General features: G+C 39.9%; 2 protein-coding genes across 2 annotated transcripts in view; one reads left to right on the plus strand and one right to left on the minus strand.

Annotated features, from left to right (window-relative positions):
• Nucleotides 1-3568, minus strand: part of rce1a (Ras converting CAAX endopeptidase 1a) — an 8388-nt gene extending 4820 nt beyond the window's left edge. The window contains exons 1-3 of the mRNA XM_085759462.1: nucleotides 3174-3568; nucleotides 1457-1559; nucleotides 1236-1319 (exon numbers count right to left, since the gene is read on the minus strand). Coding sequence (XP_085615588.1) covers nucleotides 1236-1319; nucleotides 1457-1559; nucleotides 3174-3355 — 369 coding nt within the window. The 5' untranslated portion in view covers nucleotides 3356-3568. The remainder of the gene's footprint in view (nucleotides 1-1235; nucleotides 1320-1456; nucleotides 1560-3173) is intronic.
• Nucleotides 3569-16727: 13159 nt separating this feature from the next.
• The window catches only part of LOC146968831 (muscle M-line assembly protein unc-89-like), a 40122-nt gene continuing 38890 nt past the window's right edge, over nucleotides 16728-17959 (plus strand). Inside the window, exon 1 of the mRNA XM_085759320.1 lies at nucleotides 16728-16731. Within this exon, the coding sequence (XP_085615446.1) occupies nucleotides 16728-16731 (4 nt within the window). The remainder of the gene's footprint in view (nucleotides 16732-17959) is intronic.

Here is a 17959-nt window from a genome sequence, read left to right on the forward strand (position 1 = left end):
GTGTATTGATTTGTATTGCACCATGTTGACTTAAAGTCCCACTCCCGCGACCCTTTTCGGCCATTTTAAAACCAGCTCATTAGCCATGCACATTAGCAATGTACCTCTGGGGGGTGGGCGGAGACTGCGCTGCTCTGCACCCGCCCAGCCACCTCCTCGCACCCCACCCCCCCGCTTGCTGACAGCTGGACATTGTACAATTACAGATTCAGCGCGTTTAGCGTAAAACTCCACACTGGGATTCGATCCCAGACTGGAACATAGTCCTTGCTCATGGTGCAAGCTGCTCTACCAGGTGAGCTATACCTATTATACCTAGACAGCTACACCGAGCTGTGAAGGCTTTCACCTCTGAGCCAGATGCAGAGCGGGGCGGGAGCTTGTAGCACTAGTGCCCTCCCCTGGAGCTGTGACACCCTCAACTCCAGTCTTCCTGAAACTGCCAGTTCGCGTCTGCCATTGGTTCACAGCAGTTTGAAGGCAGAAAAAACTCTGAAATGCAATTTTGCACTTCCTTCTCTGCTGATAAGTGCTCTAACACAAGAAAAATGCCACAGGAACATGTGAAAAGCTCAGAAAACACGATTTTCACGGGAGTGGGTCTTTAAAGCAGAAGTAAGTGATATATTTGTGTTAATATAAGTCTTAAATAGTTATATCTTCCGACAGCAATCACTTACATAGAGTGTTTGGACTGAAACACGGGTCTCTCAGTCACTCTGCTCTGCTCTGAGCCGAGGAGAAAACATTTATCGTATCCTACAATTTTTATCCAATGAGGAGAGAGAACGGCATGCAGGGCTGTGTGTGCAGCCAAGGGACGCCGTGAATGTGGCGACGTAGGGACGAGGACTGTTATGGTGCGTTCAAGGAAACTCGTAACTCGTGTTTTTCCGACCTGTGAAGTGGTACCAGTTCGATCTGGTACGAGTTCACGGGTCGGAAGTTACGAGTGGCCGTTATAGTGACTTTCACAGGTAAAACAGGTCGGAAAAACACGAGTGGGTTGCCTGGAACGCTACAAAGTCTTAAGTCGTGACTTGAAGCTGTAATTTACGGTTTCAAAAGCCTGCCTGGAACGCAGCATTAGCCAAAACGACCGGATCACTTACTTCTGCTTTAATGAAGTTTCTAAAAAAAAAAAAAAAAAAAAGGAGAAGACGTAGAAGAAGAAGAGGAAGACTGTCACCTTCACCACATTCATCAACATTATGTGAGGTCGGTGTGTTTCTTACCATGGTGAGCAACAGAGGAAGTACGATGGCGGGGATGAGACCCTCGAAGCGGATCCCCATGAGAGCCAGTAACGACGGGACGGTCTGACACACACACACACACACACACAGAGACACAATAAGTAAAGAGAAGAACAGTCAGGCTCAGTCTAATAACAGCACAAACAGGTAGAGTATCAGACAGCAACACCAGACGGACGGCGGCTCGGCGTGCGACTCACCCTGACTCCTGTGAACTCCCTCCACACCCACACGAACAGAGGAGAGAGGCCCGACACGACGAGCACGCTGGTGAAACGTCTCTTTATCACCGTGGGATGATCCCTGAGGGTCGGACAGAGACCAACAGTCAGAGACGGACGTGCAGCTCCGACCATGTTACACTGATCAATCAATAATCAATATGTGATCAAACCTGTCATTCACAGCTCTAACTCAACTAAACCTCCTCATGTGTCACAGTCTGTTTGCTTGTTTCCAGTGTCTTAACCTAGCGTCAGTGTCACAGATTACACAATTTAAACCAAATAAACCTCTTTCATGATCAATTCAATTCAGTTATTCAATAAAATATGTGTAACAACCTATTTTATATACATGTTTTGATCAAAACCAGTGTTAAAAAGCACATACACAGAGGGAAGATGTTAACTTTGTGTTTACATTAACACTGTCGCTGATTTTGATCATTAATGATGGATAAATAATTTTTAAAAAACTTCATATTCAAACGTTGTTGTTTTTCTTCTGGTTTTGATTGTCACAGCTTTAATGTTAGCCTAAATGCTGGAAACGTCATATGACAAAATAAACAACAGTTCGTGCAGCCTCAACAGAGCAGGCTTTAGCCTAATACAGTAGCATGTTGTTTCTTGCTGATGCTGTTGCATGGGTTAATCAGTTTCAGTTTCATTTTCTTTGGTTAGAAAGTGACACATAATAGCACATGGTCTGTGGCACATTTCATACAGAGACTTTTACAAAGGTTGGGACTTTTAAAACTTCTTATTAGCTGCACCTTTTCTTTAACACACACATAGTCACAATAAAATATGTTATTTATTTCATAATTTCACTCTTTTCCCCTGATTTTTCATTTCAGAAATCTGGTCAGCGTACTAACTGTGATAAGATACGAGCTAATTAAGCGATTTGCACTTAATGAAGTGACATAAACCCCACACAGTGCTCAGTGTGTGTATATATACAGTACAGGCCAAAAGTTTGGACACACCTTCTCATTCAATATGTTTCCTTTATTCTCACTGAAGGCACCAAAACTACTTTCTTCTTCCTCTCCTTCTTCCTCCTCCTCCTCTATCTCTATCTCTGCCCCCTGCAATTCTAGTTTCTAAGTCAGGGATGGTGTCAGGGGGGTTCACCATTAACAAATAAGTACATTACAATATCACGGAAAAGTCAATTCCCAGTAGTTCAACCCCAACCAAGTGTTGAGTGCATATAGATGGACATAGTTTTCAGAAAGCCAACATTTCTATATTAAAAACGCTTTAAAAAAAAAAAAAAAATCCTTTGCAATACTTCAATTTTGGAGATACTGATTTTTAGGTCTTCACTGAATGTTAGTCATAGTTATTACTATTAAAATAAACTGAATAAATAAAGACATGGGATGTTTCATTCAGAGTGTAATAGACATATAGGCCTATATAATGTGTTAGTTTCACTTTGAAAGTAGCCACCCTTTGCTCTGATTACTGCTTTGCACACTCTTGGCATTCTCTTGATGAGCTTCAGGAGGTGAACCTGACCTGAAGATGGTTTTCACTTCACAGGTTCACAGCCTTGTCAGGGTTCATTAGTGGAATTTCAGTGAGAATCTACAATGTAAATAGTCATGAAAATAAAGGAAATGCATTGAGTGTGTCCAAACTTTTGGCCTGTACTGTATATATATGTGTGTGTGTTTGTCCTCACCTGGGCAGGTCGCTCCTCCACACGTACAGACTGCCCACATAGGAGCAGGCCAGCAGCAGGCAGGACAGCACCGACAGCCAGCACAGACTGTCCGGCGCTGCGAAGTCGCCTTGGCCGGGTTTCCCCTCCTCTCCCTGGAGGAGGTTAGCTGGGATGTCCTGCTGCTCCTCCGCCATCACCATCACCACCACCACCACCACCACCACCACCAGAGCCTCCGCAGCCGCTTCAGACACCGACACCCACACCGAGCACGGACCGGGCACCTGGACGGCCGCTGGACCGTCTAACCGCACAGACGAGCCGCCAACATGAGCCGGAGAGCTGTCGGTGCTCCACTTTCGAAACGTAAACTAACCTAGCTAGCTTCCCCGTCGCTGTATTTGTGCGTCATCAGAAGAAATGTATCTTCTTCGTCGTCGTCGTCTTCTTATGTGGTGTTTTTAGGCGCCGGATGTAGTTACCGCCATCATGTGGCGCTTCTCTGGTACTTCACCTTTTCTTAGTTTCGGTCTTGTTCTTGTCATACCAACCAACACCTAAAGTAAACACATTTCAAAAATAAATTTGATCTGAATAATGTTGTTGAATTGTATGCTTTGATGTTGTTCATAAACCTCACTAGATTTTAAAGGTGTACAGAAAAGAAAATTGAATTTAAGCCCACTCTGGGTCATAAATTTTGTACACCATTATATACAGCACACCTCTGGTGCAATTATAGTAAAGGTAAGATGAACAAGATCAAGGTTGCCTATAATGACGCCCTTCGTATCTTGCTAAAGTATCCACCTTTGGGAAAGTGCAAGCCATGTGTTTGTGTCCAGTAATGTCCCCACATTCAATGCTTTGTTAAGAAATTGTATTTATAAATTTATCTGCAGATTGCATCGATCAAAAAATGGAATTATAATGTCTCTGACTGACCCAACTCAGAGTGACACGAAATACACTTCCATGTTTTGGAAATACTGGTCTAAACACCTGTACTGTTTTTAGTTTGTGTGTGGACAGAATGTGTGCTGTCTATATTGTTTGTCTATGTTTTCTTGTTTGTGTCAATTGTTGGACTTGGAGTCTGTGAAATAAAGCTATATATATATAAAATTAGTGTAATAACTCATCTATCAGACGATGTAGGCCAAACTTTGTGCAAAATTCTATTTTTGAGTAAATCCAGGATGAAAGTGTGGGGTTTTTTTCCGCCTTGGATAATGCAGGCGCAGGGATTATACGTCAGCCTGTACACGATTCACCAGCCACTGATATTGGATCCGTCATCCGTCCTATGGTTACCCGTTAGAACGTACAGTCAAACTCGTAACTTCCCACCTGTGAACTCGTACTAGATCGATCTACTCCCAGTTCCCAGTTCGTAACTCGTAACTTGCCTGGAACGCTACAAACTCGTAACTGGTGACTTGAAGTCGTGACTTACGGGTTAAAAAGCCTGCCTGGAACACACCATTAACCTATAAGAAAAGTCTCGAACCTGTTTGAAGTTTGTTCACACAACAACACAACAAAATACTGTGCAAAGCACCATCAATTTAAGTACAGGCTTCGTGGTCCCATGAAAAAACAATGAAAACCAGATATATTCACAAGTTCATAAACCCATTATGCAACACAATATTGTGTATGGAAACAACAGATGTAGTCTCTCTATACAAAACAAAGGTGATAAAATGACAGAATTATTAATGATAAAGTGTGGAAGATGGATAGCCGTCTTACAGCCTGAGGAGAGAAACTGCCCCAAAGTCTGGTGGTACTGAGGTTGGATATAGACACCAGTGATTTGGGACATATGCTTTCAAGGTATAAATGCCATTTATCATTTCACGATAACAAATAATCTAAAAAAAAAATCACACCAGAATTCGTTGTACCAGTCCAACCTGAGATAGTCAAAACCTAAACTTGATTATCAGGACTCAGTTACAGTATCTCTGTGAAACTGGTCCCAGGCCTGTGGTGGAGAAGTGTGATTACCTTCTGAGTTTCAGCATCAGAGCTGGTCCGTGTTGACCTGAGGAGGGGCGGAGCTGCCTCCTGTCTGATCTCCTTCAGCAGAGGAAAGTAGAAATACAGCAACATGTTCTTTCATGTTGATGTTATTTCAACATTTCAGTTATCTTGGTATCTTGGTATCTGTTGTGAGGAACGGAGCCCATTTATCATTCCAACAGTTCACAGCATACACAAACAACACTGTGCATTATACAAAAATACACACAGCAGCATGTATCGACAGCTTTGTGAGTTTTTTTCGTTAGAGTTCCATGTGGATCTGGTTCCACATCTTTAACAAATTTGTTCAAATTGTTTATCACTGATATTGTAGGCCTATTTATGAGCATATATATGTAGACTTTTGTTGACTCAACAGGAAATAGTGGTAAACCTCAGTCTTTCCTGTTAGCTGCCAGTCTGTGAGAGTCAGTTCACCTTCACTTCACTTCCTTTTGATATTGGAAGTAAAACAAAACGTGTTACGGCAGTGTCTGGGTTCAGTCCAGTTCCTTCACACCAAGAAAAAGCAGCTTTGACGGGACTGCAGTTTTTAGAGAAGTTGAAGATGATTGGGGTTTTTGTGACGCTGCTGTACGGTGAGAAAAACTTCCATCTAACTCCATTTAAATAAACTACACAAAGACTCTGGCTGTTTGACTCATGTCTGAGAATTAGTTACCTGTAGGTGTAAAGCTCAGTTGTGTCTCTGTCCTGCTTCTGAACCGCATGTTGCTTTTTAATGTGAAAGAAACTGAGTTAGCCTACCCGAGTTAGAAACAAACCTTTTCATCACTGAAGCATCCAGGGTAATTGGGTGTATAAAATAAGACAAATACAAAAACACTACAGTCCAGCCAATTCAGTAGCATCAAAGAAGCTGCCATCAGTAATTATTGTTATGACACCGTCCCAGCTAGAAATTTTTTGTTCTAAAAACATTCTGACAATGTTACCTATAATGTTGTTAGAATGTTTTTAGCGGGAAGTTTTCTTTAAGTTCCCAGAACGTTCTAGAGGAACATTCTCTGAAAACATCCTAAGAATATTTTGTGATAACCATCTTAAAATGTTGAAAGAAAACATTGCTATAACATTATACCCTAATGTTTAAATGATGTTTTTAGCGGGAAGTTTTCTTTAAGTTCCCAGAACGTTCTGGAGGAACATTCTCTAAAAACATCCTAAGAATATTTTGTGATAACCATCTTAAAATGTTGAAAGAAAACATTGCTATAACATTATACCCTAATGTTTTAATTATGTTTTTAGCGGGAAGTTTTCTTTAAGTTCCCAGAATGTTCTGGAGGAACGTTCTCTAAAAACATCCTAAAAATGTTTTGTGATAACCAGAGGTTGCGCTAGACTTTTTCGTCGCCGGTCATTTTGACTGACGGGGTCATAAAAATTCCGTCATAATCCATTTTTACCGGTCACTTTATTTATTTTTTTAAATGATAATAATGCCATATTCAATAGCATTCAATTTTAATTCATGTTTAATTCATATCAAGTCCAAACAAATTGAACAGAGAATGCTCCGGAGCAGAGTCTGCATCAGAGCACATCTAACCGTGGGTCAGTCAGTGAATGCGGGGGTCACTTTCTGTCAACATCTAAATACAACGTAAATACCTGATGATGACATCAGTTTTCTGTCAACAATCAACATGCTAACCCATGTGTTATACCAAAACATCCAAAGGAGCACGTTTTCACATAGGCACCGCATAGTGCACCGGCGTTAGCTCTCTCTCTCTCTCTCTCTCTCTCTCTGTGCCTCTCATCTCTCTTTTACGCACGCACGCAGCCACTGCGCATCACTGAAACAACTGAAGCTATAGACCACACAGCCAGATGCAGCATACATTCAGACAGGACCAAACCCCACTCAGCTTTACGTGTTATAAACAATGCCACGGCGGGCGGAATACATTAAAATAAGGCTTAACGTTACCTTTAGAAGAGTTGTATGCGGCGAGTGTGTGAAACGGTGATGTCCTGCCCCCACCGCTCTACCTGTACCGAGACACACCTGTGTAGCTACAGCTACGTAACTTAACAGCTGACTACTGTCGGTCCCTCGGACACTGCAGCTGAATATCGCCCGTTAAATCATTATCGACCGTCATATTTGCACTGACACGACTCCCATCAACATTTAATCCACTTGTAATGTTTGGCGTTTGAATACTGCGGGAAGCTTTCTGTCTTCTTCTCTGTTGTTGGTGTTTATGTGTGGCAGCGCTACAGCGCCACACACGCTCCACACAGGCCTGGGGTATGTACTACAGCGTTCTACTGAGCGCACCAGCCAGCTGTGAGTTTTTTTTTTTTTTTATCTAATTCTCACCATAGTGTTGAGACATTGTATATGTTTTATATCGTTATCCACCGCTCCATTTATTGATTATCCGCCGGCTTCATTGTAAACAAATGCACATGGCCAGACAGCCATGGCTGTGAATTGCAATCTGTCAAAATGACGGATGGCCTCAAAATTTTTCAGTCACCGTTTTAAAAAAACGGTCAATGACGGAAAATATCCGGTTAACGCGACCCCTGGTGATAACCTTCTTAAAATGTTGAATGAAAAATGTTGCTATAACATTATACCCTAATGTTTTAATGATGTTCTTAGTGGGAAGTTTTCTTTAAGTTCACAGAACGTTCTGGAGGAACGTTCTCTAAAAACATCTCAAGTATGATTTTTGATAACCTTCTTAAAATGTTGAATAAAAAATGTTGCTATAACATTATACCCTAATGTTTTAATGATGTTTTTAGCGGGAAGTTTTCTTTAAGTTCCCAGAATGTTCTGGAGGAACGTTCTCTAAAAACATCCTAACCCTGTTTTGTGATAACCTTCTTAAAATGTTGAATGAAAATATTGCTATAACATTATACCCTAATGTTTTAATGATGTTCTTAGTGGGAAGTTTTCTTTAAGTTCACAGAACGTTCTGGAGGAACGTTCTCTAAAAACATCCCAAGAATGATTTTTGATAACCTTCTTACAATGTTACAAATGAAAACATTGCTACAACATTATGCCCAAATATTCTTGCAAAAGGTAACAGCTGAAAGTTTTTAATGTTTCCAGAATGACAATACTTAGGGACTCAATAACATGCTTTGAAAAAAAAAAAAAATCCACAAAGGTAATGTTGTAACATTTCATTGAAATATTTAAACATTGAAATATGACATCATCATTCAATTTCAAGATTACACTTTCCTAACAGACCACTAGGATCACTGAGAATTTACCTAATAATAGAACTGGACTACAAGCCCATGTTAATGTTTGACAACATTAATTTATTTAAAACATTTTTTGATCTACTTCAATAAGCAATGCAAAAGTACAAGGTCATCTACTGTATGATTTGAACCATTTAAAATATCAATCACAAGGAAAAAACCCTAACCCAAAAATACAAAGAAAAGGTGTGTGTTCACTGTTCATGTGTCAGAATCCTCTGACAGCAGTGTGGGGCTCACACACTGCAGGACAGGAGTCTTCCTCTGTGACAGATGGTCCAGTTGCCTTAAATCACCACCTGCATTATGACAAAAAAAATCATAAAATCATGATTGTTTCAGCTTCATTAGATGTCTTTTGGTTATCCTGTAAATTACAGACTATTAATAATGAAGTTAATACCGGAAATAACCAGTTATATCAGCAATATAAGTAAAGTAGATAAAAAGTGAGGTATGGTATAGTGGTAGTGATACAATGTCTAGTAATTACTATACTATTTACTACTATATACAGGATTCCAAAAAACTTGTTAATGGGATAGTTCAACATTTTGGCAAATTGGCCCATTGCCATAACCCCTATAGTCATAGCAGTAGGTTCGTTGCCTTTAATTGTCGGTGCAAGCTATTTTTAGAACTTGAAGTTGTTTTAGAGGTAAATTAATGCAAAACCGCTGATGCACATTGGCTTCAGGGACAGTTTTTCATCAAGCAGTCTCTGCATTTACCTCTATAACAACTCTGTCTGGTAACGTTCTGTTATTATCTCATAGCGTGGTGAATGTGCAGGTCACAACTTGTCCACCAGAGCGTTTTGGAGTTGTTGGATTGTGTATTTGATGAGTTTGAGGAGGGAAACCAAGAAATCCCATGAGCCTCTTTAGCGTAGCTCTGAGCAGCTCACGGCTCTGCTCCACCGTTCTAAAAATAGCTTGCACCGACAATTAAAGGTAACGAACCTACTGCTATGACTATAGGGATTATGGCGATGGTCCAGTTTGCCAAAATGTTGAACTATCCCTTTAAGCCCGGTGGTAGGGTGGCACCAGCAGCCCACCGGTGCCCAAGCGTGTTTTTTTGTGACAGGGGACTGACCCTGACCATTGACTGATGGCAGGACCCAATAGGTAACAGATACATTAATGGAGTAATATAATTTAGAAGGCGTGATTTCATAAGGGCTTAAGATCAATATTAAAAGTTGAATGGAAATGTGAAAATATTACCATTATAATGTCTTATTATAAGACATTTATATAACATATTTAATTAAACACCAGCTATAGCAAGTCTCACAGATTGCAATCTTGAAATGCTGTTCAATCAACCACAAAAATAAATAAATAATAAAAATACTATTTAAATAAATCAACTGTCTGCACTAAAAACTAAAAAACAACTGCCTGGTGTCTCTATTGTTAAAGTCTAGTGTTATTTATCAGAGATTTTTATTTTTTTCCTCAGAGGTTTTTGCAATCTGAAGTCACATACAAGTAACGTAACACACGGCCAGTCGTCATGGAAACGAGACAGTCACGGATCTACTAAAGATACTCTATCTACTGTTTGGACCAGAGTGAAAACAAACATGTGTAAACGCGAACCTTACGAGCTGCAAAATGAAACAATGGAATGGATCATTTTCACATCTGGTGAAAGCGTCTCGGCTCACAGACGTCCGGAGCTCTGACGTTGTAACTTCACATCACAACTTCGTTGGGCATAACGGGACATGTCACGAAGGAGAGGCCGTTACGTATTAAGTATTGTTTGTTTGTTACCTCTATAAAGTCATTTCTATTTAATTTGTGTATATCTTAGTCATTAACATTTGTTACCTCAATAAAGTCATTTCTATTTAATTTGTGTATATATCTTAGTCATTAACGTTGAAAACACTCTCTTTTTTGTAGTAAAAATAAGAGTGAAAGGTAAAAAAAAAGAACTAAATTCCCCAAAATTAAAACGGAAAAAATTATTTTATAGGGCCCCATTTGTATTACAGCTCTGTTTACAAACTTGTCGGCTTTCTTTAAGTAAACAAGCCCCTCGGTGTATGTTTGAATAGCCACCTGACGTTGTCTGTGGGGGAAGAAAATGTGGTTTTGAGGGAAACAGGTAAACAGCCTAAACCAGGGGTACTCAAATACATTTGTCGAAGGGCCAGAATTTTTCTTAACAGACACCTTGGGGGCCGCACATTGAAATAGGCCTAGATTGAAATTAAATTCACCTATTTCGTCTGATAATTTAAAAAATTTTATTTTACTTGTAAGCACATAATTTTTATTTATACACTTCATGGTGTTTTGTATGATATGAAAAATCTTGACATTATCATATCATCATTTACATATCATGCTGGAGCTTTACACTGCTGACTTGTATCCTCAGACATGCCCTGTGATTTTCAGCTTAAATATGACCTGACCATCACAGGACATGTCTGACTCTGTTCTGAGGATACAAGTCATTGGTCCTGAAATGTGTGTTTCTCTTCTATAACACACATTCTACATCTCGGAGGCGACGTCTTTCCACACATGGGCTTCCTTCACCTTTCAAACCAGGCAGAGCTCAGTGGGAAACAGTAGGAGAGACACAGGCCGAGGGAACCGGGACACAACACCGGGGGAGAAGCAGGTCGTGCAGCTGTGCACCGCAGACGTGCACGGAAAAACAATTGCGTCTCATCAAATGCGCGCGGCTACGGCTTTGAGTTGTGAGCGTGCATGACGCGCGGCTACATTGAATGGGTTTGAGCTCGCGCAAAAGACGCTTCATCTGAACGGCCCGCCATGCATGATGCACACACAGTTGAACCAAGACGGCGGTGAAAATCACCCACAGTCTCTGCAGACAGGCAGGGAAAACCCTGCAGTCCAGCCCGCTCCCCAAACACTCGCACATGGTGATTTGGGTTCGTCGGCGTTTCTGTATCCCAGTGCAGCGCCTCACAGGCACACACAAACGCTCCGCACGTGTTTCCATGTCCCAGCGCTTTGACTTACAGGCGCACGGAGCCCGAGAAATACAGTATACTCAATAGGCGGCCCGCGGGCCGCCTATTGAGTACCGCTGGCCTAAACAATGTAAGATCTGCCTGCTCCCATTACGGGGACAGCTCTCCATTCCGACACACCTCCACTTCGAAACACCGCTGTTCCGACGGGGACAGGAGGGCTCCGTCTCGCGCGCGATTTTCGGCGTTAGGTTCAGTTGACTTTTTTTCTCTGCTACTCTACACAACTCTACAATGGGTTGAAATTGCTTCACCACACTGCTGCATCGTGTTGTCAGACATGAGTGTTGCATGATTCTCTATTGGCGCATTTCCACTAGCATGGCTCGGCTCGATACGGCTCGGCTCGGCTCAGTTGTGTTTCCATTACAACTGAGTATCACTTGGTGCCTCCTCGACGTGGCCGGGGTCGTCATAACATGGCTGCGCAAAACCGCTGTGACATCATTTACACGGCGCCGAGCAATGTACAAATCCGGAAGACCAGAACAACAACAACAACAACATCAGAGGAGGACAGCATGGAGGATATCGAGGCGATCGTGTTGCTGCTCACCCTGTTGTCTTGTCTTGAGTCTTGTTTCTTTTTACATTCTAGTCGGTCGTTGCGCGGTTATGATGCTTCCAGTGACGACACTCATCGGCCAATCAGTGGAAGGCAGTCGGCTGACGTCACGTTTTAGTAACGCTTCGGCTCGCTTGGAACCAGGGCTGAGGTGATACCAAAAGTGTACCTGGTTGCAAGTACTGCGTGCTAGTGGAAACACGCAAATAGCGCACCGAGCCGAAGCGCGCTAGTGGAAACGCGCCATATGTCAGCAGCTTTTTGCGTAGTTTAGAAAGGCAAATCGTACCAGCGTATTTTGATGTCAAATTGCATACCTGCTTCGCAAAATGCGTACACACGAGAAGGTCTCAGACTCAGAGCAGAACTTGGTGCGGTGGCCCGGTGTGTGTTGATTCCTCCAGCAGCAACATGCTACCTGGCTCTCAGAGCTGCAGGCTTTCAGCAGCTGTTTCTCGGCACACAGCAGCTCGATCCCCTGGTCCAGCCCCAGCTCTCTTCTCCACAGCTTTCCAGTTTTCAGCAGGACACCGCAGCTGCCGTGACATATTGGCATGTGAAGTGTAACCCACTAAGCGCCACAGGGTAGTATGATATATGGACCAGGGACAGGTTCCTAACAGGAGGGTTAAAGTGACAGAGAGAGAGAGAAAATGACACATTATCATAAATGGAGCCACAGGATACAGTCAGCTTGACCTGTATGGAAAATAAAATAAAAAAATACATGGAAAGTGTCCAGTGTTATGTTCGTTTCAATGTCCCTTTAATGTCGTTGTTGTGGTCAAGTCAGCACGCTCAGTCCAAAGGGAATAAAGTCAAGTCAGATGTAGTTTAAAAGTCTTAAAGTCTGTGTTAAGTGTCATCCGAGATTTGATAAATATGTTAGAATATGGTTCTTGAAAACACATGCAAAGACCGATAACTATGGAGCACTGATCTGAGGGTAAAACTATTTTTGAGGACAAGGATTTCTCAGTCCAGGTGAGACGGACTCATATCTGGCCACCACTGGCAATGGGAGCCCTGAGCTATGGGCCAGACGCTCCAGCGCCTCACCTGGACTGTATGTCTTTTCCCTCACCATGTGTTTATCTGAAGTATTCAGAATTAGAGCTGGACTCAGACTCAGAGGTTCAAACCTGTAGCTGCCCGGGTATGATGTGACAGTTTGCATGAATGTCATTTGGTGGTACTTGATTGAAAGTTCAAATTTGACAAAGCTCAGCAAGTGGGCAGGGCTTCAGTGCCTGCAGCAGACACAACTCCAGCTTCCAGAGCTAGGAGAACTGCTTGATTTTGTCATGATTTTAAAACCTTATTTACTAAACTAAACTAATTTTTCTAGCATTAAATCAAATTTGACAGGATGGTTAAGACATCTGTGGTGTGACTAACTTAGAAAACTAGTTTAATTTTATACAGACTTTAAGTTAAGTAGCCGTGAGTCTATGGTGGCCCTACCACAGTGTGGATGAAGGTGTCGAAGAGGGTTTGGTGTCCTCCTTGGGCACAGTCGATGTTGACCCAGTCCTCGGGAAGGAGAAGCCTTCTCACTGGGGGCTCGCCATCTCCCTTGTTAGGGAGAATCCAGAGTTTCCTGACAGATCTCAAAAACCTAGCCTGTAAAGACAATGCTCTTACTATATGTTATTTTGAAACTCTCTATGGCCATATTCAACACAAAACACTAGTATAACACAACAGTGATAAATGATCTTTTTCTTCTAATCTGAAATGGAGTATTTTAAATCATGAATTATTATAGCTCTTTTCCTATTAAATATAATTAATTTCCCTTTTTTTGTCTGTTACATACATTGCCATAAAATGATGAACTAAATAACAGCAAAACACACATCCTATAGGCTACACTTCTCAATGTCAAAATAGTCTTTTGATTTTGTGATAAATGAACAATGAATTTAGGCTAGCAGTTTCTTTAAACATACTACACATTATGAACAAAGTAAACACACACACGGTAGCATAACAAAATAGCATATCTCATTTTCTATTAGGTTATCAGTGCAGAAATATGCAGCTCTAAATCTTGCTTTAATACACTTAGCATACAACATTAAACGGTAAGTCAGGTTCATGTATCCTCGATGGTTTTCCACCTCTTCTGCTCCACTCACCACATGGCTAATACAGTTAGCATGCGCTAGCTTAACTCCACCAACTCACCATGACACCGCCAAAAGTAGTGATAGTCCTGGCTCACGGCTCCTAAACCACCGCTCGGACTCAAGTTGCGTCCCTTAAATAGTTATTCAGTGGTGATAACCGCGTTCACAACCACTGTGTGCTTAATTTCTGCTAGTTTTCTTCCTTGTATCTCACCCCTGCAGCCTCACGCTCTGACTCGGCACTGACGAATTCAAACTGGAAGGGGCGGGACTTACTCCCCTCTGACCAATCATTGATCTGCGCTGCCTGATCTAGCCAATGAGGATCAAGTGTGTGCAAAATCACTCTGATTGACAGATTAATGAACAAATGGGGAAATAATGTGAATAACTAGTAAACTAACTGGACCCAATTCTCTACTGGGGATCAATAATCAATTCAAAACAGTTATTGTAGTCTTACCATGATCCACGATCACAATCTGTGCCTCCAATGTGGACTTGGGAGCGAAGTAGTCTGAAGTTGCAGCAGGTTCCTGGTTTCTGTTGTGTCCCGCCGGCTTGGGGGTCAAACCACCAGTCAATCACTATTGGTGCAAGTCTTGAATTTGTCAGAGGCCCACCGGCTGGGCCGTAAATCTACTACATGCCAATGATCTTATCAACTGCCTAGGCTAGAATAGATCACTGACACCTTAATAACTGTTGTGTAAAACGCACACACAACAATGAGCAAGGCAACATATGCCACTAAAACACACATAGCCCCATTTTCTTTCCTTTTTTTAAGATCAACCAGTGAAAATACATTAACATGATGATTTAAAGATATATATTTTAATTTTATTATCCTGTAAATATACCCCAAAACCATTAAATCCAAATTGGCAAGCTTTCAGGCCACCATTTAGCTTCCCCCTAATGTACACAACCAAGTTGCCCACTTATTTCAAACAGCCCACACAGTGGGCTGCATAGAGCTGCCTGTATTTTATATTGTGGCAAAGGAGTTGTTGTCCTCATTCGGGGAAAGATGGACTGTAGAGTAGACAATGGATAAATAATTGCCTGCCCATCTCTGTCAGGTTTCTCATGTTCCCATGATAATTACTCATATCAAACTTCATATCACAGATATCATAAAATTCAGCTGCTGCTGATTTGAACACTTTCTAAAGTAGCCTATGTGAAAAATAACTTTTGCCCCATACTGTAATCAGTGTCATACAAAACGAGCCCATTGATATTGTGAGAGAAGATGAGTCAACCTAGTGCATATTTCCTTATAATTGATGAGTAAAATATTGATAAGTAAAAAATAATTATTAGCTGATGACTGACTGAGCAGTCCTCTAGTCATCATCAATCATTGTGATAGAGCAGGATGGTTTATATAAAAAAAAAGGCTATAATGTAATCGAGGCCTTGTTAACATACTGAAAACCTGTTCTGAATGTTGCTTTGAGAATGTTCCTCTGTTGTTTTCCTCTAACATCATGGAAATGTTTTATAGAATAACATTCAATAATCCATTAACTCAAAAACATCCCCAGGACACCCTAAGCATGTTTTAGACAAATATTCTACGTTTGTTAACATATCACATTACAAAAATGTTTTGGAAAAGAACACTGCATAATCTGAAGTATCAATAACATCATGAAAACATTTTCCACTTAGAAAATGTTCATAATGTGATATTATTTAACATTGAGGGAACATTAATGTATTAATAACATGCTGTAATCTGTTACCTAAACATTGTCCCTAAAATATTCTCATAATGTTACATGCAAAACATTCTTCCTTTGTTTACATAAAACATTAAAGGAACATTTGGTTAAAAAAACAAAAAAACATTTTGTGATCTGAGGCATCAATAATATCCGGCAAACATTTTCAAAATATTGCTTTGTGCATATTCTTCATTTATCATAATATAACATTGTAAGAATGTTTTATAAATAACATAATATAATCTGAGGCCTTAATAACATAATGAAAATATTTTCTGGATGTTGCTTTGAGAATGTTCCTTTGTGGTTTTCCTGTTACATCAGGGAAATATTCTCTAGAAGAACATTCAATAATCAATTAACTCAACAACATCCCCAGAACATCCTAAGCATGTTTTAGACAAATGTTCTACGTTTGTTAACATATCACATTACAGAAATGTTTGGGAAAAGAACATTGTGTAATCTGAAGTATCAATAACATCCTGAAAACATTTTTGAAATATTACTTTGAAAATGTTCCTCATGTGATATCACTTAACATTGTGGGAATATTTTATTAATAACATTCTGTAATCTGTTCCCTAAACATTGTCCCCAAAATATCCTCAAAATGCTATGGGTAAAACGTTCTTCCTTTGTTTATAAATGACATTACACAAACATGCTATTTGTGATCTGAGGCATCAATAACATCCTGAAAACATTTTCCAAATATTACTTTGAAAATGTTCTTAATGTAACATTATGGGAACATTTTATAAATAACATTCTGTAATCTCTACGTAAACGTTGTCCCTAAAATATCCTCAGAATGCTATGGGTAAAATGTTCTTCCTTTGTTTATAAATGACATTACACAAACATGGTATTTGTGATCTGAGGCATCAATAACATCCTGCAAACATTTTCAAAATATTGCTTTGTGCATATTCTTCATTTATCATCATATAACATTGTAAGAATGTTTTATAAATAACATAATATAATCTGAGGCCTTAATAACATAATTAAAATGTTTTCTGGATATTGCTTTGAGAATGTTCCTTTGTGGTTTTCCTGTTACATCAGGGAAATGTTCTCTAGAAGAACATTCAATAATTCATTAACTCAACAACATCCCCAGAACATCCTAAGCATGTTTTAGACAAATGTTCTACGTTTGTTAACATATCACATTACAGAAATGTTTTGGAAAAGAACATTGTGTAATCTTAAGTATCAATAACATCCTGAAAACATTTTCCAAATATTACTTTGAAAATGTCCTTCATGTGATATCATTTAACATTGTGGGAATATTTTATTAATAACATTTTGTAATCTGTTACCTAAACATTGTCCCTAAAATATCCTCAGAATGCTATAGGTAAAACGTTCTTCCTTTGTTTATAAATGACATTACACAAACATGCTATTTGTGATCTGAGGCATCAATAACATCCTGAAAACATTTTCAAAATATTGCTTTGTGCATATTCTTCGTTTATCATCATATAACCTTGTAAGAATGTTTTATAAATAACATAATATAATCTGAGGCCTTAATAACATAATTTAAATGTTTTCTGGATGTTGCTTTGAGAATGTTCCTTTGTGGTTTTCCTCTAACATCAGGGAAATGTTCTCTAGAAGAACATTCAATAATCCATTAACTCAACAACATCCCCAGAACATCCTAAACATGTTTAGACAAATGTTCTACATTTGTTAACATATCACATTGCAGAAATGTTTTGGAAAAAAACATTGTGTAATCTGAAGTATTGATAACATCCTGAAAACATTTTTGAAATATTGCTTTAAGAATGTTCCTTCTTTGTTATTGTATAACGTTGTAAGAATGTTTTTAAAATAACATATTGCAATCAGAGGCCTTAATAACATCCTGAAAATGTTTTAAAAATGTTTTTCTGATAATGTTTTTCCTTTGTTATTATGGAACATTTAGATAATGTTTTATAGAGGAGCATTCTATAATTGTTTACCTCACCAACATCCCCAAAACATCCTTAGAATGTTTCATCTAAAACGTTCTATCTTTGTTAACA

This window comes from Trachurus japonicus, chromosome 18 (assembly GCF_045865225.1).
Source record: "Trachurus japonicus isolate A0001 chromosome 18, Traja_1.0".
NCBI lineage: Eukaryota > Metazoa > Chordata > Actinopteri > Carangiformes > Carangidae > Trachurus > Trachurus japonicus.